This window comes from Falco rusticolus, chromosome 3 (genome assembly GCF_015220075.1).
Source record: "Falco rusticolus isolate bFalRus1 chromosome 3, bFalRus1.pri, whole genome shotgun sequence".
NCBI classification, from domain to species: domain Eukaryota; kingdom Metazoa; phylum Chordata; class Aves; order Falconiformes; family Falconidae; genus Falco; species Falco rusticolus.
The window spans coordinates 24,748,754-24,770,793 of NC_051189.1; the positions used below are offsets into that span (position 1 = coordinate 24,748,754).

Consider the following 22,040-nt stretch of genomic DNA (forward strand, 5'->3'; position numbering starts at 1 on the left):
GGAAAAGATATAAGTCATTAGGAAACCTGACATCTGTGTCACTGGGCTGCCACATCACAATCTTACCTGAGTATTTTCTTTTTAGCATTATGAACCTTGTGGTTCATGGCATAACAATCCTGATTCAGCAGAGAATGTATTTGACCCGTAGTAATCTATATTTCTATGAAGTAAACTCTTGCTTGGAAGAGAACTTGTAGGCTTATAACCCGCCAAACAGAGGAGGGAATAGAAGCCCTGTTTTCTACTCCTTCATGTGATGGTGTTTTAAAGGAAAACAAAACCAATTAATTCAGTTTGCTCTAAGTAACTGACAGCTAATCCAGGAGCAAATATCTAACAGAGTATTGTCAGCCTAATCCCAGTGAGACATACCTGCCAGATGGCTTGAGTGAACTTCTGCTCACTGTGTTTGCAACTATGAATCACATGCTTAAGAACGTAATGAACCACTTTCAATGTATGAGGAATTCAGGTATTTATCTTTGCTCTAAAGCTCTCCTTATAGATCTAAACTTTTGAGATTCTTGTCCAAAAAGATTATTCTTAAAAATGTTCCTATGCTTTTTCATTTATGTAAGAGATACAATCTTGAGGCATGCTGAATGGCTTTTATACTGTGGAGGAGTATCTTATGAGCAAGACGGTGAACCTTCTCTAACTTGACTAATACAAGTGATAGAAAGGCAAGGTGCATGTTCTATAGTCAACACTATGTATACAGTTGTGTTTGGCACTGCTAAATTCACTGTGTGAATTTGACAACATTTGGCTGAACTATATTTTTGTTGTTTTAGGCTGGCTACTTTAAGAGTAGTTTAGTATTTCAACAATTATCTTTACACTTGTAATCATATAATTACTCCTGCCATTGTCTATTGGGATGTATTAGTGAAATGACAGTATTAATGTTGAATTGCTTTAGCACCAAGGATAAAGGAAACAGTAAAACACAGTAGTTAAACTGCACTCTCAGGAATAACCTTATAAAAGAGGTGACTTGAGTGGGCTAATCTGGTTAATTTATCAGAGTGACTCACACTCTTCCCTTGTTAAGAAAAGCAAACAAAGAGAACAGAAGTCTACCTTTCATGAATACAGTAAACCAGAGTTTAGACCCCCTTTTCCATGCCCTCCATGGCACTAAGGTATATAATAAACTAGCTATGAGACATCTTAAAATCACAAATTCCTTAAAGTTAGCAATGTTTTTCTGTTTTCCCAGAGTACAAAAGTGAAGGGATGAATTACGCCAAATAACACAGAATGTAATTATTTTTAGCTCTGGTTCAACAGGAGATTTACAGACAGATTAGTGGTCACCAAAGAAGTATTTGCATCTGTTGTTTATGTTATGACATCTCAGATCAAAGTAAGGCTTTAAACTTAACTTTCCATTTTCCAAGTGGATAATGAAACTGGAAAAAAGCTGAAGATGTAAAGAGGAAAAAGCTATAGAGTATTACATACACTGAAGACAATTTTGAAATGAAGGGGACGTGTAGGATGAAGCCCAGAGGCTGGACGCATCAAACTTCTGAACACTCTGCTCCTCATCCCCTAGATTATGTACATATGTGTGTGTACCTATGAATCATCCCAGCAATAGTGGAAACACTCTGTGTTTAAAATGAGCCTTGTGTTGGCCTCAGGCTTTGCTGAATGTCCAGCCCTTTGCAGTACCGTGTCCAGCGTGCTTAATTCTGTGTACCCATGGTGATACAACATTTCTGTGGCTGAAGCTAACAAAGTTAGCACTGAGTTGCAGTGGCAGAAACAAGTCCAGTAAAAACTCAGCAGTGGAAACTCGGCCAAAATAAGACTTCTTTCTAAACAGATGATAAGGTTTTTCAAGTCAATATAAATCTTTGAGGAGCTGATTTTAACTAAACTGAGGGTCTCTTTGAAGAGATAATTGATGTGTATTCCTACAGTCAAAAGAGATCTATTAACTACTGTGTAAAAGGGGAGATCACCAACAGGAAAAAAACCCACCACAACAAAACCTCTGCTTGAGCCATTGTGTTTAATGAAATCATGATTAAACCTTTTATGCAGTTAACTAAGAAGGAAAAAGAAGAAAGGTGGCTATGATTTAACTGCATGACTCAGAAAATTATTAATGGGCTGGAGATCCCATCACAAACAGCTCACTTGTAAAATACATCTCAGGTCAGTAATAGTCAAAGGCATTTGCATTTACTAGATTTCAGAGGACTTTAATGAAATAATTTGCTGGCTTCAGTTCAGTTCATATGCCCTGATTCTGTACTGAGATCACCAGGGGAGGAGACTGTACAATAACAGATGCTTACAATTTCAGCCGTGTACAAATGTACCAGTACACACTCAATAATACTGGTCTATACATGCATGCAAACATTGGGACTGAGAAGTCCTGCCTTTTTTTCAAAGAACAACCATCATAAATTATATCAATTTGTGTCTCTGTCTGCAAGTTGCCTGGATATGGCAAGTGTTGGACTTACGTGTAGACTGACATTGTCATCTTGGCTTTATTTATGGCCCTTCTTGGACACAGTTAAGTGATTAGAAAATGAACAGAGACAAAATGTCATTAACTATTAAAACAAAACAAAATTACCAGAAGGACCTTATTTCTGTCAGCACTTATTTATGTATCACTTGGTATTTCTTGGAAGAGTGTAAGGTGAAAAAGGGCTAAATGTAAGGTTGATTTGAAGTTGGCATTGTCTTATAAAAATATTTCGAGTCAGTGTATGGACTTAAATTCTTACAGAATGTTCTGTTCCCTTAACTGAACATCACATTCAATTTGTCTGGATGAAAATATTTGGATTATTTATTTATGTTGGAAAAACTGCATGAATTTAAATTTAATTTAATGAGCTAACTAACTTGTCTTTTAATGGTATCAAAATTTCACTAAATTTGAGAAGTGAATGCAGTTGTAAACAAAATTAGAGGGACAGTTAAAGTAACTAGTTTAATCTGATTTTGGAAGTTAACATAAATATAGTGAAGTACAGCTCACATTTTTTTCAGCAATTCTGATGTTCGGTTATATGTTCTTTTCTTTTTAAGTGAAAGAAACTATTTCTAGTGGAGAGACTGGCCTGCACTTTGAATTCCAATGGATTTCTCTTACATGATTTTCTGTGCAGAAACCTTAATGTTTTATTTTTTTAAATAACCTGTAACTGCTTAAAATCAATTTAAATCATGCAAGTAAGAGACAATAAACCAGTGTCTTTTTGTGTTAATATCTCATTTTACATAAAATTATTCTGGAAAGATATTTACAGCAATTAAAAGTCACTGTTTATTATTTAAGCCATCATTTATTATTAAGCAATCATTTTGCTGATGTAGCAAAGGTCAGCTATACACATTATCCTAGGAATTACAGACTGAGTAACACTTTGTTCATCTATTTCTTTCCTTGAGTATTCAGGATTATTTTCTAAAGTACATCCTTCCAACTATTTAGTCCACCAGAGCTAATTAGATACTGTATATTTCATTTTTAGCTTTCATCTCACTCTAATCAATAAAAGCTTTACAGTTCATGCAAGAGTAGAAGAGGCTTTAAGTATAAAAGGAATAAAATTAAATACCAATTTGATTAACATTTCAGGACTCAGAAAGCCAGTTTATATTAAAAAACCTTCTTACCACTCTGGCTTTGCTAACCATGTGTTAAAAGATGGGGATTATGAAGATCCATTTCAGTAAAGAATTTGAGCATTCTTCTTTGTGCTGGTTCAGCTGATCTACAATGTGGTCTGTGCCAACACCCTCCACCTTTCTTAAAGTGATGAAACATGTCCACCACTGAGCAGTTCTTCACATTTGTTACTGGTCACTTCATTCCTTTAAACGTTACTGACTGAAGCATCTTGGTAATAAGAGGGCAAATGAGTCTGGCATCATGTTTGAATTATACATAGAAGAGTTCCGTTCATGCTCATAAGGATATTTGTTGAATAGCTTATTTTTTTGCCTTTCTGCAGTCCCAGTAGTGGACCTTTCAACAATAAACAGCACTGGACTAAGAAATAAATCATAGGAAACCTTTTCTTTGTGGACACTTATGTGACATATAATTGCAGCTTTGTGATTTTGGTAGTTCACACAGAGTTTACTTTCAGAAAGGCATTGTTTACCTTATATTTAGAAAAGGAAATTATAGCTGCCACATGAAGGAAAATTACTGGAACAGCCCATGTTTTAGCTGATTATTTCACAGGTGTATCAAAGTCTTCTTGTCAGACAAGCTAGCAGCCCTGTGGAAAGTTCACAGAAGCCAGGAAGTCATAAGTTCAAACGCCACTTGTTTGTTAGCAGCATGTTGTATTTCAATGTGTTTTATAGTCATGCCTATCAAACAGGGACTCAAACTCTTAATTTTAGCAGAAGATGAGTTATCAGTGCCAGCTTCCTTTATACCTGATAAATTCATTGACTCATCTGTTGCACACAATCTTTTCTGGCAGGATGGGAACAGAAGCTACTTCTTACATGTTACAGAATTGACTGTCACATACACCAGTACACTGTCACCACCAGGAAAGTGGGGAATAGACTAAACTTTTGTACTGACCTTTCTCCAGAATAATCAGCTCTAACCACAGCAATCCAGAGTCCATATCCCTTCTGCCTAACAAAAATAGAAGCAGGGTTATAAATGCATTGCTTTCAAGTGGAGCTGTGTGAATCCCTGATCCACACTGAGTGTCTGGGAGCTAGAACAAGGGAAAAAGCTAGACAACTTTACTCTAACATTTTGTAAAGTCCAAAAAGAAATCTGTAGGGAAATTTGGTAGTATACTAGGGGAATTTCTTTCTACTTGCAAAAATCTGCTTTTACTCATGAAAGCAGGCTGGTTTGCCTGCATGTCAGTGAAAACTACCCCAGATAAAAGGGAGCCTTGCAGTAACCATGACTAACACAGATGTTTACAAGAGTGTAGAGGAGACGAGAGAGAATCTCATTTTCTCATTTTACAGCTGGCCAAATTGATGTTAACTGCCAAACCCTCCATTGACTTTATTACGACAAGATTCCAGACTTTATCTAATCATCCTGTGTCATCCCAGTAGAGGATCACATGGTGGGTTTTTGATGAGATTCTCTCAGCTGTGGGTTTGGATAAGGAACCTTCAACTAGAGCAGAGTTTTGTAGTACATTTGAGATTTTTTATCTAGTTTTCTTTGGCAAGTACAAGTCCTACCTGGAAGGTCATTCAGATTAGCCAAGCTATTGCAGTGTTTCATTTGAGCCACAGGTTTGTGGATGATGGTGAAGATGACGCTTTCATGCCATGACCTTCTCTCATGTGGCAGCAGTGGACTGCAGGTCTACTTGGAATGTCACCTCCTTTAGGGTGCCATGAAAACAAAGCTATAGCTGCTACCCAGCTGTGAAAGATCCGCTACCAGGACTGCAGAAGGGCAAAAAAATAAGCTTCAAACAAAACTCCAACACCCCGACCTTTCAGGAAGTTTAGTTCTCAACTAGAACTCTGCAGCTTTTGCTCATTTTATATAAACCTTCCTGTATTCTTCCTTTTAGAGAAAACACCTTTGTAATGGCCTTGCAGTCCACTTGCAAAGAAAGGAATGAAGTCTTGTTTTCCTACTTCTTTGTCACTGCACTGACAAAATGAACAGTGCCACTGTTTCTATCACACAAAAATCCATTAAACATTCTATACATCGTGCAGAAATTTACATCTCCCTTTCCCTTTCCCTGCTGGGAATTTGTGGTAGCATGGTAATTTATTTCAAGTGGAACAAAAGCACTTGTGTTTTAGCTTTCTTTTCATGTCTAGAATCTAACACTTCAGTCCAAATGTAATAATAGTTAATAATTCCTATGTGTATGCTTGCACTAATGTTAACAGCATAATACTTTTCACAAGAAAATAATCTTCAATAGTATATTAATAGTTTTACAGTAAGATGGCAAACCCCAATGTTTGGTTTCAGAGCAGACCAGAATTGCAAACAGCTAATTAATAATAAAATAATAGTATTTCTGTTGGCTTTGGGAAGACATTTTTACCTGTTCAGGAGCTGAAAGTCAAAAAGAAAAGTGAAGTCTCAGGGGTGAAATCCTGGCCAAATTGGTGTTAACTGCAAACCCTCCATTGACTTTATTATGACAAGATTCCAGACTTTATCTAATTATCCTGTGTCATCCCAGTAGAGGATCACCTGGTGGGGTTTTTTTTCCACAGATAAATCCATGTGTGTCCTAACCCCACATTATTTGACCTCATGGAAATGAAACCACACCATTACCTGGTGGAAAGAACTGTATCCAGGGGGAATCAGGCACTTCCTGGCCTGTTATCCCACAGGTCTCCTGTATGGCTCTGTTGGTTCTAGTACTCCCCCTGACTTCATTAGACATTCAGGCATGGCATAGAGTTAACACTGTTTCCATCAGCATCTATACCAGGTATGGAAAACCTGTGATCTGAAGAGAACACGTATCCTAGAACATTTATTCCTGATTTTTGCATGGCTTATATTTAGGTTTTCTATGCTCTGGGCACAGAGGTTTGCAGGTGGGGTGGGGTTTGTACTTTGCAGTAACTGATATAGTTTCCTTGGGTCCTCTGGGAGCAACAGATATGAGTATGATTAGCATCACAGTCACCGCATTCTTTTAGTGCCTGACAAGATTTTTCATCTGTTTTCAGTCCTAAAGAAATTGCCATGCTATAACTTTCTGACTACAGGGCATGAACGTTATTGCCAGCTAATGGGCAGGATGTATAACTATTAGTGCGATTGCGACCTACATCTCAGCGAAACAGCTGCCAGACTTTCCTAAGGATTCATGAACACTTTGTTCTCTACTATTATAGTACAAAGTGTGATAGATATGAGCATTATTGATGTCAATTCTTCTCTTGATCAAATAGCTGTAGTCATGAGAAATGTTATCCTAATTCCTGTATGTTTTGCACATGTGGTTAAACTAATGACCTAAAAGTCTGCATTTATGTACAGCAACTACAAAGTCAGTACAACAGATATTTTTCCTTACCCCTGAGGGAGATGAACAGTAACACATGGCTATCATTATGAAAATGAGATTGAACTAAAATCCTGAATCTGAGTACTTGAACGTTCAGGAATATCTGTATTTGATTTTGAGCCCTGGTCATCTCTGAATCAGAAGAGTTACAGCATGTTTAGAGGCCTGGGATATTTTCTTTTTATTTAATAGTCCTGTTATTCTGGTATGTTGGTTTATTTAATGTATTTTTGATTACATTGTAAATGCTTCTGAGTTATTACAAAACCACCCTTCTGAAGGCAGTTTTACTTAGCAAGAAAACATTAGTCTTATTGTTATACATGACCTACTTGAGATTTATTGTAAAATTATAAGTATTGTAGAAGGGAGATTAAGAAAGCAAAACCCCAATGTTAAATTCTAAGAATTCATATAAGATCTGAGTGAAGGATGGACTTGAAATAACTGGTGTGCCTCATCTTTGACTCATTGCTCTTTGTTTTCACTACATTAATCATGCCAGAAGGACTGTCACTTTTTATTTGTGAACTGTGAAGTTCCGTCAGGGCAAGGGCCAGTGCATGTTCCTGGATTACAAATCGGAAATGACTGTGATGATTATCACTTTGGGCACAGGGACACTGTGTGGAAATTTGCAAACAAAAGTAGGAACTTGATCAGTGAGGGAGTGAGTTTGACAGCCACCCTGCTGCCTTGCTGGGCATGCGGGAGCAGCCATGGGTGCCAGTACACCTGGGATCACTGGGAAGATATTCATATTTAGATTGTCCAAAAGATACATCAAAGAATTCTGAATAATTTCTTACTATTAAAACATAACTACAACAATTCCACTTCACTTTTAGTATAATTCTTTGAATGCGTTTTGAGCATGCACAAATCATTTATGTCTAATTGATTTTGGTCATTAAGCATAACATTTGCAAATACGTGTCTGATGCCTTTTGTTTTCCCTTGTAAAACTAGATATATTTACAAATTGCTGTATACAAACTGCCCATCTCTTTGTCTAGCAATCCATTTCTAATATATGCTCCTCTTCCTCTGTGTATCATTTGCTACATAGGTTGTTCTGCATGTGTGCTTATGCACGTATTGATAGTTGTTCATCTATGAATTTATCTGTCCTATCTAATAGTTGTTTATCTATGAATTTATTTGCCCTATCTTTGTTAACAACAGCAATAGGAACTACATCAGCCATGGAAAGAGAAACTACTGACAATGAGTTAGCAGATATGAAATGGAAGACTGAAAGTCTCCCCACTTTAGCTCATGATTTCACGACTTACAAAGGAATGTCTCGCAATAACATTGACTTCCAGGAAGAGCTGTGATTATGATAAACTGAATTAGGAGGGAATATTCTTGGCAGGCCCTGGAAAAAAAAACATCAGAGAAAAACTGCTGCTCCTAAAGCTAGGCTTTAGGAGGGAGACTCACCATTCCTTTTAATTTCTCTACTCTTTGTGGTGACTTAAATGCAGGAATATCTCCAAAACATTTACATTTTCAGATTTTCCCAAAATTTAAACATGTTTGGACTGGATTTTATTCTACAGAATTAGAGTAAAAGAAGAGATTTTCAACCAAATTTTCTTGTCAATGCTACTGAGTTTGCTCAGTGCTAAGTACAGAACAGCCTGATTCTACTCATCATTGCAACTTCAGCATAGTTATTCCCTCAGAAGCTAATGAAAATGAGAATACTTATTCCCAGTACATGAGCTCTTTAGAGAAACCTACAGTTTTACATTTCTCACTCAGAAGCTGTGGCATTCAAGAAGTAAACTCAGGGCAAGGAATTGATCCCCATAATCATATCCTGAATCTCACTCCAACAACTCGAGATGAAGTAGATTGTATTAGCACATTTACTTAAAGGAAACCTGTGATTGCTCCCTTTCAAAATCTCCACAGGAATGTAATGAAAAGAGGGACCAGAATTGTCTTTATATGCTTTGGCTGCTCTCGTATTTCCTATAAGAAAGGTCTTATCTTTTTATGCAATTATTAAAGCCATAAAAGGATATATGTCTTGAACTATGCCATTTCAGATAAACTCAGGCACTTTTATCTTATTGAGTTTCACAGTCTTTTCTGCAAGCTATTTTGAGTACTTGATATTTCATTATATGGTTAGGTGAACTTCAGACCTTTCCACTACTGCTTCTAAAACAGGGGGTTTATAATCTGTTTAGTGGAATGAACTCATCATTATTTTATATTACATACATGTATGTGCATATGTAAATATAAGTACATGTGTATTGAATATGTGAGTTTCAGTCCGAGATTTCTAAGTATGTTTCTCATTTTAATAATTATTGGAAGGGAATATTTGGCAACACTTTTGTTTATGTGTTTTAATTCACTGTTTGACATGTATTAAAGCAATCAGATCCATTAGCACAGGAAGAAACCGAACTTTCTGGGTCTGCGCATAGTTTGGCAGGACCATCTCCCCAGTACGTAGAGTTACACATGCACCATAATGCTGAAAATTATAGGTATGTCTGGAGGCACTTAAGAGGTTAATGAGTATATATAGAATTTCAAGAATGGAAAGAAAAGGTGTTAGGATTTGTATTAGTAGTTAACTTGTTTATAGTACTGTGGGAAACTGAAGTTCTCAGCTTATTGCTATATATTTCTGGAAATTTCATTTATTTGTACCTTCAAATTATAAAGTTACTCCAGCAGAGATGTATCGATATCATTTTTTAATGTCTGTAGTAAAATTAAGGTAAACATTGTCATGTATCCAGAACATCTATCATTAAACTGCTTGTGCCCAGATTATTGTAATAAAAGTTAAGAACCATAAATATAACCAAACTTTATAGGACACAAATGAATATTGCTGTCTACCTATATTATAACCCATAATTTAAAGGAGTTATTATGTATACATTCATGTAAATCTATGCACATAAATACTGTGTGTGAGAGTATATAAACCCTTGTCTAGATATTAATCCCTGGTAGACTGAAGTAGTTCAGCAGATTTCAGGCTTCTACATCCCTGGGTTCTGCAGAGGAATGGATTTTACAACAAATAGAAGCTTTGCTCTTCACCATATTAGGTACCAATGGACAAGAACATCAGTCTTCAATATAAAATGGAACCATAGTGTTGAAGCCGAATACTGAACACAAGACATAAAGCAAAATAAAATATATATTTGCCATTATTAGTTAAGGGAAAAGAGGATAAAAGAACAGGGCTCTTGATTAGAATATTACCATACTGTGTAGTGTACATAGGATTCTTTTAAACTGTTTTCACTAAATAAGACATGCTGAGGTGAGACATCACATCTGCTTATGAACACCTTGGCTGCTCAGATGCTCCAGCTTGTCAAAGGCGTCACTGAGAGTCAGAAGTTGGTAGCAGCATGCTCTGCCCTCAAGCAGACCATGAACCATACTGTCACTGCAGATATGTTCTGCTTCCACGTTTCGCTGTGTTTTGAGGTAGTTAACTGCACAAACACTAATCACAGCCATAAGGATCACTAGCCCTGCATTTCATCTGGTTTTGGAGAAGGCAAAACCCTACCATGGTTCAGTCATTACCAGCTGCCTGTGAAACATCAAAGGCATCACAGACAGGGAGCACACAGTAAGATTTACATTTCTGGTAACACTGAAACTTTAGGAAGCTTGCATTATTCTGTGTCATCTAGCAAAAGATACGAGATCACTTTCAGTTTTCCTCACTGCTAGGTTATTTATGATAGAAGCACACACAGAGAGGATGTGAATACATAGGGCGCAGATCATGAGTTCCGCTGAGTGTTTTAAGACTAGTGGGATGCAGGGAGTGGATATTTTGTGGATCTATCTGAGTTGAAGGTAAAAATAAGTAGTTGCCTGGAACAGTGGGGAAGTTTTTCATGGCCCAGGGGATGCCCTTGCATTCCTGTAACCCCACATGTACTGAACTTGCATACTTTCAGTGGTTTCACTGCATCTACAAACTAAGCCTGTGGATTATTGGCACTCACTATCATAATATAATGTCCTGGGTCTTTAGCTGACTATGAGACTATATCATGTGCTGATGAAAAGCAGAATGGTAATTGCCAAGGAAGTAGCAACCTACACAAGAAAGATAGACAAAATGGTAGTAAAAAAGATTTGTGATTTCTTCATCAGGGAGGACCTAAGACAGAGAAACTAACAGCTGAATGCAGAGCTTATGGCAATGAATAAAGATATTCCCCTTCTGTGCTATTTATATAAGGCACTACAGAAAGAAGAAATTTGTGGAAAGACTAGAACATAAGGCAATTGAGTCTTAATTTCACAACCTTTCTTGGAAAAAGTGTTTTCATACACAGAATGCCAATAATATACTCATGTCATAATGATGAGTGTAAGAAACCAAGCAGAATTAAAAACAGATTAAGTAATACAATGTTAAAACATCATGTTACCTCCTATAACACAAATAAAAAGTTATATAGAGATTCCAAACTATACTAAAGATTCCCAGGTTCACTGAAAGTTTAGATAAAAGCTATAAGTATAGATATAGTAAACAGAACTATTTATGCAGTTTAAGATGACATTTTTCAAAAACCATATGCAATATAGTGAGGAGATATTTCAGTGGAACTAATTTTGATTTTAAGTCTTATGTCCATCCTCCAGGAAGGAGCCATAAGGTGTCTGAATATTCTTCTACATAGACGTTGTTCCAAAATCAGTCATTCTGAAAAGTACTCCTCACCAAAAGTATCTTTGCCAAAGAAAATTATTTATTTCCACACTTTAATAGAAAAATATAGTTTTTTAAATCCCTGCAGATGCTAATTTGTTTAGGGTAAGATTGCAGATGTTGCCTTTTATACAATTATGCCTTCCCCTTCAGTGTATATTTGGGATAGTTCACGCTTGCAGTCAACTGTATAATCAAATGAATTTAGTTTATAGAATTAAGTGGTTTGGAAAGTTAGATCAAGAAAGAAAAGTACAGTTCATGTTGTAATAAAATTTGTAAAGGTTAACATTAAACTGGGTAATTCTTTGAACCAGAAATATTACTAATCAGTAGAAAATGAGAACATATTGTTAAGATTTACTTGTTATAAGTAGCTTCCTTGTGGGACTATTTTATCACATTTGATGTGATTCACAGTTATGCTGCTTATTGACTTTATTAAGCCCTTAAGGTTAAAAAACTGAGAGAGATCTAATAGTCATACAAAAGTAATTTGAGTCTTACACTGTTTTGTATGCTTTTGTAATACGTAATTAATGACATTCGAAATGACAAATAAATTTCATTTATAAAGATTTTTGGGTTTTAGTCTAGAAGTGGGCAAGCTTTTAGAGTCATATAAAACTTTGAAAACAAATTGGAAAGATTTCTTGAAGATGTTTTACTAGAAAGCTCAGATTGAATTATCAGGCCAGTACAATCAATACTTGGCCTAAGTCAATACACTCTGATATTCCAGATACTTCATGAGGAAATGAAACTCAGCCTTCTTGCTCCCATAAATTACCCATGTATTGAATATTATGCTTCTGGGTAAACTTAACTGGGAAAGTCTTGGTATCTTGAAACAAAGAACTCTGTATTCCCCATATCTTGTCTTGACCAGTGTAGCAAGGACTATTTGTATTCATATTAAAGTACAGTGCTTAATAAAAATACTTTTGTTCCATTTTCCCAAGATTCCAGTGGGATGTCATACAGTGTATTCTTCCCCTGCAATTATCTATTACTGTCTATTACATTTTAAGTACTTCACTGTGTAACACAATGTGGTACAGATGCCAAGCCACCACTGACACAAGCTTGAATATCCACAAATTGATTGATTTTCAGAGACTGTATTTTCTAAGGTGGCCTAATAGAAGTAACTGGAGTGCTACCATTTTATAATTGCAGAGCTGGTTCGCATAAGTTTCTCAGATGGTTCTTCAGACTGCGTCCCTAATGAGGTATATTCATACATTCAGAAAGATCCTCAGGACTTCCCTTATTTTGCTGATTTGGTGTATGTAGAACAGTTTCTCTTGTTTACATCACTACATGTGGATTCTTTTTTTCATTGTTGTGGGTTTAATTCTTTTATTGGCTTCCTTCTAAAAGTTTTATTAGGAGATGAGTTTTCCAAACCTCTTCTCAGTTCAGTGGAGTTTTTACTATAGATTTGATTCCAAATATTGATCCTGTGAGATTAGGTCCTGAAGTAAAGTAATAAAAAACCTTAGAAGAATGAAAAAATAGAACTAGAAAGAACTATAAAATACCATTTAGTCTGTCTGCTCTTTACCTAAAGTATTCTTTTAAGACCCCCAGCGATGGAGTTTTCACAGTTTTCCCACAGAATCCCTACTAGTATTTTATTACCTGTACTGTTAGAAAACTTTTCCCCTAACTGTAAAAGCTAGACTTCACTTACTGTGGCTTCATGGATGTGGAAAACATTATTTTCTTTCTCTTTGCAGTTTTATGTCCTCCTAGTCACTTATTTTCTTTTTAGCCTTCCTATTAAGCTAAACTTTCCATAGTCTTTCAATTTTATAGATTTATGACTGCTTTTTGATTTCCATACACTCTACCAAAATAATGTACATCTTTATTGAACTGCAATGTTCAGAACTAGAAACACAACTCCTGTAGATACTGTACTGAAGGTGAATGCAGCAGAAAGATGACCTCATGTGTTTCGGAATAATCTCTTACACTTGTTACCCCTGATTCCCAGATTTGTTCTGATAAAAGCATGTCTGGTCATCTTTTTCTTTATCTGAAGAAGAAAGCCTGTTGGTTTCTTCTTTATTATTTCTTTCAACTAGCTGAAAGATTCTTCTACATTCATAGCAAACTGTTATTTAACTAGAAGTTGTCATAAAACCAAGTTCAACCACCATAAGAACAAGTATCATCAGTATATTGGAAGTCACCTAGATTAGAAATCTCAGTATCAGTCAGCTGGAGCTGAATCAAACAGGGTTTGGTTGCTCTGTGCTGAGAATGCAGCTGTGGTTTCACTGGTCACATGCTAAAGAAACAAGTAACAGTTTTTTGTATCTGTGAGCCTCCATATATATGAGTATGTTCACAGTTTTTATATATGTATATGTAATGTGGGCTATAAATTAAACATACTCAACCATCTGTTTTTCCTGATGACAATTTAATTGTTTATTAATTATACTTTATAGCCAGAGAGTAAACATATGAAATGCCAAAGATGCAGGCGTTCAAGGATTCAAGGATTTAACAGAAAGCATCTTTGATGAATTTGGAACAATTGGAATGAGGTGACTGGTGACAGACAACATGGCTTCACTAAGGGCAAATCATGTCTGACAAATTTTGTGGCCTTCTATGATGGGGATGCAGCATTGATGGATGAGAGAAGAGACACTGACATCTATATGGACTTGTGTAAAGCTTTTGAAACTCTCCTGCACAACATCCTTGTCTCTAAACTGGACAGACATGGATTTGGTGGGTGGACCACTCAGTGGATAAGGAATTGGCTGGATGGTTGCAACCATAGAATCATTTAAGTCAGAAGAGACCTTTAAGACCATCAAGTCCAACTACTAACATGGCACTTCCTACTACACCAATAAACTATGTCCCTAAGCACCACATCTACATGTTTTTTAAACACTTCCAAGGATGGTGACTCAACCACTTCCCTGGGCAGCCTGTTGCAATGCTTGATCACTGTTTCAGTAAAGAAAATTTTGCTACTATCCAATCTAAATCTCCACTGGCGCAATTTGAGTCCATTTCCTCTTGTCCTGTCACTTATTAAGACTACCCCCACCTGTCTACAACCTCTTTTCAGGTAGTTGTAAGCATTATTCATTATTTGAGCATTATTCATTGCCTTTATATGCCATCCATGTTCTTTTTTCCTTGATTTCCACTGATCTCATATTGTCAGAAATAGTGGAAAGATATATTCTGGCTGGTTTCTACTCCTTGGATCTGTAATACGAGACAGCTGCATCATTGCAAATTTCTTGCTTTATGAATTTTTTCTCATTGGCAAATAGTTTGTAGTAGTTGATATTTTTTTTAAATATATATTGTTTTTTTCAATGCACAAATAAAATTTCTTTTCTTGGTGATAAAGTCCTTAAGCCCTTTCTGCTTCTACAAAAGTCAAAGAAATGCTATGGTATTCCATATATTTCAACTTCTTCCAGCTTATTCACACTAAGGCTGTTTATATCTTTATAAAATACAAATTACATCAAATGTCACTTTTATATCTGACTTGCCACGCAGTTTGTTGGTATGGGGAGGTGTGACCTGCCTTTGTACAGAAACCCAAAGAAGGAAGAACTGACCTTTCATTGGTTGTTGTAGTGTAGTATTACTGGTACACCTTTAAGTATGCCAAACAAGACAAGACAAGACAAAAAAGTTCTTCAAAAATATCACTGGTCCATTGTCTTTCCATTATTCCAAAAGATGTGCAATATATGGTAGGAGAAGGATAGTAGTATTTAACTTGCATTCTTGTTCTAAGGCACTGTATAAAAACCTAATGTCATCTGGGCATCATAGCATCCCTTAACATAATTACATGGGACCAACATTACTTGATCAAAGTAAAAGAAAAAGCTCTTACTTTATTTATAAGCCATCTGCCACAAACCATTATCATTTACTTAGACCCTAAGTTACAGTTTCCATTTTAATAGTTCTGTTAGTGTTTGGGTGGTTTCTATGAAGATTATTCAATAAACATTGTCCAGAAAGAAGTAGATACTTTTAATGCATAATCCTCTGGAATGTTTATTAAACAATAACACTGAACCTTCTGACAGTTTTATTTCTGAGAATGTTATAACAGTATTATGCTCCCACCAGTAATTCTGAAAACTCCTGTCCAATGCAATGAGTCTTACCAAAAGCAGATGCAGTCAAATTAATAACAAAGACATCCATGTACTATAGAAAGCCATATAGTGGGAGGGGTGGGATGGGGGGGAACAGAATACAGAAAAGTATTCTCTGTTTCACTTTTGCAACAAAAAGTAACTGAAATAAGAAGAAACAGTAATAGAAAGATTTGAAAATCCAAACATAAAGTGGATTCACTGAAAAAAGTATTTCATCAGGCATTATGGATTTACTCTTTAAAGCAGAGTCTCTGGAAAGATTGATTTTAACTTAATTATAGGGTGAAGGGGTGCTAAGAAATTGCTTAAATGCCTAAATGTTCTTGAGTTTACCTCCATGAATAGGTTTCCATGTGTCACATTTTCTGTGAGGCCACCCTGCAAAGATCCTTTTATCACCTGTTAAATAGATGCTATTCCTCTCAACTAACCACAAAGAAAGCTCATTCTAAGGTTCAGTACACTTAATACAATGCCTCCAAAAAAGGGAAGGCTTCAGATAAAACTCAGTGCTTGGTCATAATGAACCTGGTAAATTTTAGTTTCCTGCAATAAAAATACTATGTGAAGTCTTTGCTTATTGAAGTAAAAGGAAATTTTGCCATTGATTTTAGCAAGGCCAGTATTGCAACCAATAAAACTACTGTGCAAACTAAAAGAAGTGGGTGAAGGAAGGAAAGGGAATTAATGTAACATAACCTCTACATTATATCAGCTCTTGCTCTACCCTCCTTTGCCTGAATGAATAATTCCTGATACTCCTGAGATGTGCTCACAGAAACCATCGTGGCAGTGTACTGGACACCAAATAATTACAAAAGCATTTAATGAGTGATTCTGAAACAGGAAAATCAGCTTTGTTGTTATAATGAGTCAGTCTCAGATTCAACCAGAGGCTGTTTTAGGGGTGACTAACCAAGGGTAATTGCCCAAGACTGGATACCATGGGGAATGCTTTAGGCTACAGTAATTAAAAATACAAGTTATCCAATATGCCTCAATCTGTGCCTGTGTTCTTGCTAGTCAAAACCTGCTGTAGCTCCACACAGATGCAATTTGATACTTCAAATGCAATCCTTTCTATAATGTGAGAAAAATAACAGGTAAAAAGTTGGTTAGAAATTAATTATATTATTTGGGGTTTTTTACATTTATATCCCTACCTGTGTTTCTTTTTATTGATGTGTGAAAATATCTGATTTCTGATGTGTAGTAAGTGTAGCTACCATATTTTGCATGGGTTTTCCCAGACATCCATTACTCACATGTACCTCTTGGCCCATGTACAGCAAGGCAGTTTCAGAAACCTGCTGACTAACAAATCAAACACTGTACAGCCACACCACAGCCATGCTATGGTCCTATCTGGAAACAAAAGACATTGGATGTGACAAAATTTATGTGTTGGTACCTCATCACAGGCAGTACCATGACATGAGAGCCCTGTGTTTCATTAGGAGGTGAAAGCTGTGGGAGAAATTTGAACTTCTTGCTTAGGTGTTCCAATATCTGGACCAGAATATGGAAAAGAACAACCGTACAGTTTGTGGGGTTCTTTCATAGGGTTTATTTGCAACCAAATCATAGTTTTTGAGGAAAAAAATATTAGTGTTTAGAAAACCGCCTGAAGTAGAGTGGCTAAAAACACATTGTCTGATATGAAAGAGATATACAGGCAAAATGCTTCTGAACATAAAAGCATGGTGTAGAAATGTGATGGATCAGTAAAGTCTCCCTTGAACTAGGTTAATATCTGTAACACTTATCTTACAGTAATAAACTAAAACAGAGCAGTAAACTTACACTGGGAGTGGAAAATGGTGCCATCCATTGCAGACAATGTTTTGCAATACAGTTTTCCTTGGCTGTTAAATTTCACTTTAAAACTTCTCAGACTATTCAACAATAAATTTTCCTCACCACTTAAAACACTCTGCAGGTTTTCAGTCCAGAGTGGTTACCTGGCAATTCAAGCAAATGTTTTTGTTGTCTGAAACTAGGACATCCACTTTGGGTTTGACCATCATGGATATTAAGTGTTTCTCCAAACTGGGCTAAACACAAAACACCAACAACTGTCTTATGCAGAAAATATTCTACATTGTGGCAGTGTCCCTTCTCTGTTAAAATGTTCATAAAACTAGTAGGAGGTACACATAAGTGACCAAATTTGTAATAAATCTTTTGTGAGTTCAGCTGATGCAGCTCATCAGAACATCTAACAGTAGTTACCCATAAGCACTGGTATACTTATAGATAAAATGAAAGCAGCCCTTCTTATTGATCACACTGTATACCTGACTCCTACTCCTTTCTTCAGTCTTTAAATCAGCACCATCTGGTTCTTACTATTTAGCTGTGCAGCTTACCTTTCACAATGAAACATGTTTACTGCAGCAGAAGCAGGTCCAATGTGATTAAAATTATTAGGTAAAACAGTGGTTGCTTATGTCTGCAATCGGGTAACCATAAAAAACATGATTGGCCACAAAATGAAACTGAGGACCAAAACTTCACTGGGTGTAAATTGGCTGGATTACAGTTGATTTCAGTGGAAGCTATTGAAAACAATGTTCTGTGTCACCTTTCTTCATGTTAATACTTTATGGAGCACATAAAGCAAGATGCCAAAGCAATGCTTGTATAAGTAAGAAACTGTCTCATTAGATTTTAAATGGTCCTGGGTCTTTGGTCTGCTGTGGCAGGGTGAGGATCTAGGTAGCTAGAAAGGAATGACCCTGCTTACGTTAACTAAAATAAACCAGAACAAAAAGTGCCCCTTTCTCTGGGGTGCCCAGTTTATTTAAAGGGTTCTAATTAATATTCTGTTCAACAGACTGCAAATGCAAGGCAACAACATCAGGACAACAAAAAACCAAAAAGGAGCAAAACTTTCTGTGTTTTTTTGGTCAACAACTTCCTTCTTCTATTGCCATGACAATGTCTCCATTCCTTTATACATTTTTGTCACAACTAAACTAAGCCATGTTCATTGCTGAGTTTGTGAAACCTTTTGTGGGGATCTAACCTAGTGAAAAATCATATTGCTGAATACTGTGAGATAGGAGCAATCCAGGGGAGGTAGTAAGTACGTGGTAGGATCTCTTCCATGAAGGACTCACACATAAGTTATGATGTATAAGTAGAACCTAGCATTTCCCTGTGATGTAGTTTGTTCTTTTAGGGGTTCATTTAGGAGCTGTCATGACACCTCTACTGCAAATGCTCACTGCAACCTTGACACAGATGGTGGCAGGTAGGGCCTGCTCATGCCAGCAGGCTCTAATACTTGGAAAAACTTTGGGACTTTGTGACTAGAAGGGGCTACCCAGACAGTCAGATCCCTACCTCAATAATCCAGGGTCAACTGAGATTTGGGCTCCCTCTGAAAATGTTGAGATTTCCCCTTTTGGCAAGAATATCAGCTTTGCACCCTTATGTCACCAGAATGCCTAAACAGGTGAAAATACAACAGCTACAGTCTCTTCTCTTTTACAGCTTGAGAACTACATTGTGGAAAACATGAAATCAGAGATGGTGCAGCTGCAGCAGAATGCTGTTCAGAACCACACCGCCACCATGCTCGAGATAGGGACCAGCCTTCTCAGCCAGACAGCAGAGCAGACAAGAAAACTCACGGATGTTGAAACCCAGGTATGCTCTCAGAGTGGTTTTCTAAAAGCTGTTAATTGCAGAGAACTTTTCCCATCCTTTTCCCATCCATACCCCTTTCTTTTCTAATGCATAACCACACAAAGCATTTCAACACAGAGCTCCAAGAAACATACACACTCTGTTTCTCGGTACCAACAGTGGTGATGACTGACCCTTGTTATGTGCCTTTCTTTTGATTTCGTTTGGTTAGTATATTTAGCTCTGTGTGTGTAAGGCAGACAGGACTGTCCAGGAACTGAATCAGCATTTGACTTCAAATAAACAGCCCAGCTACCAACTGTGAATGATACAAGTGTCAAGCTAAATAATGAGTTTCAGGCTAAAACAAAGCCTTTGATCTCTATTGCTTTTTGCCTCTTTGCTATTACAAGAAATTTTATTTTCTGCAAGATGTTTCCAGCTATTGTAGTGGATGTCTGCAGCTTTTAAACTGTGAAAAGGGAGGGACAAGCATCAACTTCTTTATAAAACACCATGTATTGTATTTGTTATTACTGTGAAGTTGTATAACATCACATGACTTTAAAGAGCCATCCCCATATGATTCCTAGCACTAAAACCACTGTTGTTATTGAAGTGACAAGACTGTCAGTGTCAGAAGACAGAGTGCAGTTCCATATTGGGCTTATTGCAAAGATAGTACTATTTTTTGCTATTTGTATTATTATATCAGTATAAGATGCATATTTGTTTTCCTTTTCCTAAAGCCCTCCTGATCTTTGTAGCCTGTGGTGTATTACCGGATGCACTGCATCTGCTGTTCATTCAGAACAGGGGAGTTAAAGTATTCCATTTATTTGGTTTCTTCTAGTACCATATATACTTCTAGAAAGATCATATTTTCTGTTCTAATGACTTTACATTTACAATATCATTACCAAGTTTTTACATAATCACATTACGTTACACTGACAAACAATAGTAATTATGAAAGACAGATACAGTCTTACATGGGTTCCCTGTACCTTTTTTTCTACATCTTGGTTAACAGATCAACATTCACTTATAAATGTGGTGATTTCAAGTGACCATGGTTTCTAAAAAATAGTATATTAATTTATGAAAATGTTGTGGAAAACCTTTAATTCAGTGCCAACAAAATATCTAAATGGAAACATAAGAGGTGAAGACCTATAGACTGTAGTATCATAAGTTCAGTAAAGAAAAAGGAGGTGTAGGAACTCTTATTATATCCCAAAACACCCAGATAGGTATAGCTGTTGAGCACTCATTCAGAGTTTCCTCCTTTAAACAGGTAGGGGATAAAATGTGCATTTCCCCATCTGACTTTTCCATGGAGGAATCACATCAAGGTAGATGCATCATTGGCAACTGTGTGCAGTGGATTACTTCTGCCTTCTACACCTATTGCTGAAGAATTTAAGGGATGTTCAAGATATCAGTGGGAATGGCTCTTCCTTGTTCCAGTACTTGCTCTTTCAGCTCAGTGATGGCATTTCCCATCTCCCTGTTTTCAGTGTATGAGAAAGTCCCTGTAGTCCCTAGCTTTACCATCAATCCAGAAAGAGTGGTTCAGGTGGCTCAAGACAATGAAAAGAGACTACTCTTGGCAGTGATGGAGGTAGCCAGCTGCATGGCAAAGAGGTGAGGTTCTGTAGGATACGAGGAGAAAGGCAGGCCAGGATCTCATGCCTGTAATAAGAAATACTCATACCAGAATAACAAGGAGTCTGAAGTACTGAAATAGAGCCTCCACCTCCTTAACATCTCACTGACCCATTCCCAATCCCCAAGCCATCCAAAATCTCACCTATTCCTTTTAGGCTTTCTTCTCTATCTGAAGCTCTAATGACATTTTGTAGGCTGCTCCACTGATGTATCCTCTTTGGAAATCTGTTGGTGCTTTCCTGTCTTCTTACCCCTTGCCAACATCCAACTTCTGCTAGGTCCTTCTGAAAGTGTGGTGATGCCTCCTGGCACTTCCAAATGTATCCATCTTGAAGAAATAACAGCTCCACACTGATAGTTTCCAATTTTTTCAATCTCTGTACTCTTAAAAAGAGACATCTCAAGTTGCTCTGTGAATGTCAACAATTTCAAACAAAAAGAAGGCACTGGGTTGACCTTGGGAGCTATTCTTTTAGCTTTATACTCTAACAAATTCCTATCAGGTATGCATGAGAAAATGTTATCATAGAATGCTATGATGATATTGATAAATGTCCTTCCAAGAAAAGTCTGATAGGTTCCATTAAAAAGGCGTAATTTTCAGTTCCAGAATGGATTGCATCTCAGCTGTTGTGTGCACACATATATACAAAGGCAATTTACGATTACTCCTTCAGATTCTATGTAATGAATCCTAACAAATCTCCCAACAAAACCAACTAATATTAATTAATATTATTGCTTTCATTCTTGAAAGCATTCTGTAGTTCCCAATTTTGAACTATTTTTTTCGCTAGAATCTATTCT

General features: G+C 36.7%; 1 protein-coding gene across 1 annotated transcript in view; it reads left to right on the forward strand.

The window, feature by feature from the left end:
- ANGPT1 (angiopoietin 1) overlaps positions 1-22,040 on the forward strand; it is a 170,537-nt gene that overhangs the window by 57,578 nt on the left and 90,919 nt on the right. Inside the window, exon 2 of the mRNA XM_037381200.1 lies at positions 19,428-19,583. Coding sequence (XP_037237097.1) covers positions 19,428-19,583 — 156 coding nt within the window. The remainder of the gene's footprint in view (positions 1-19,427; positions 19,584-22,040) is intronic.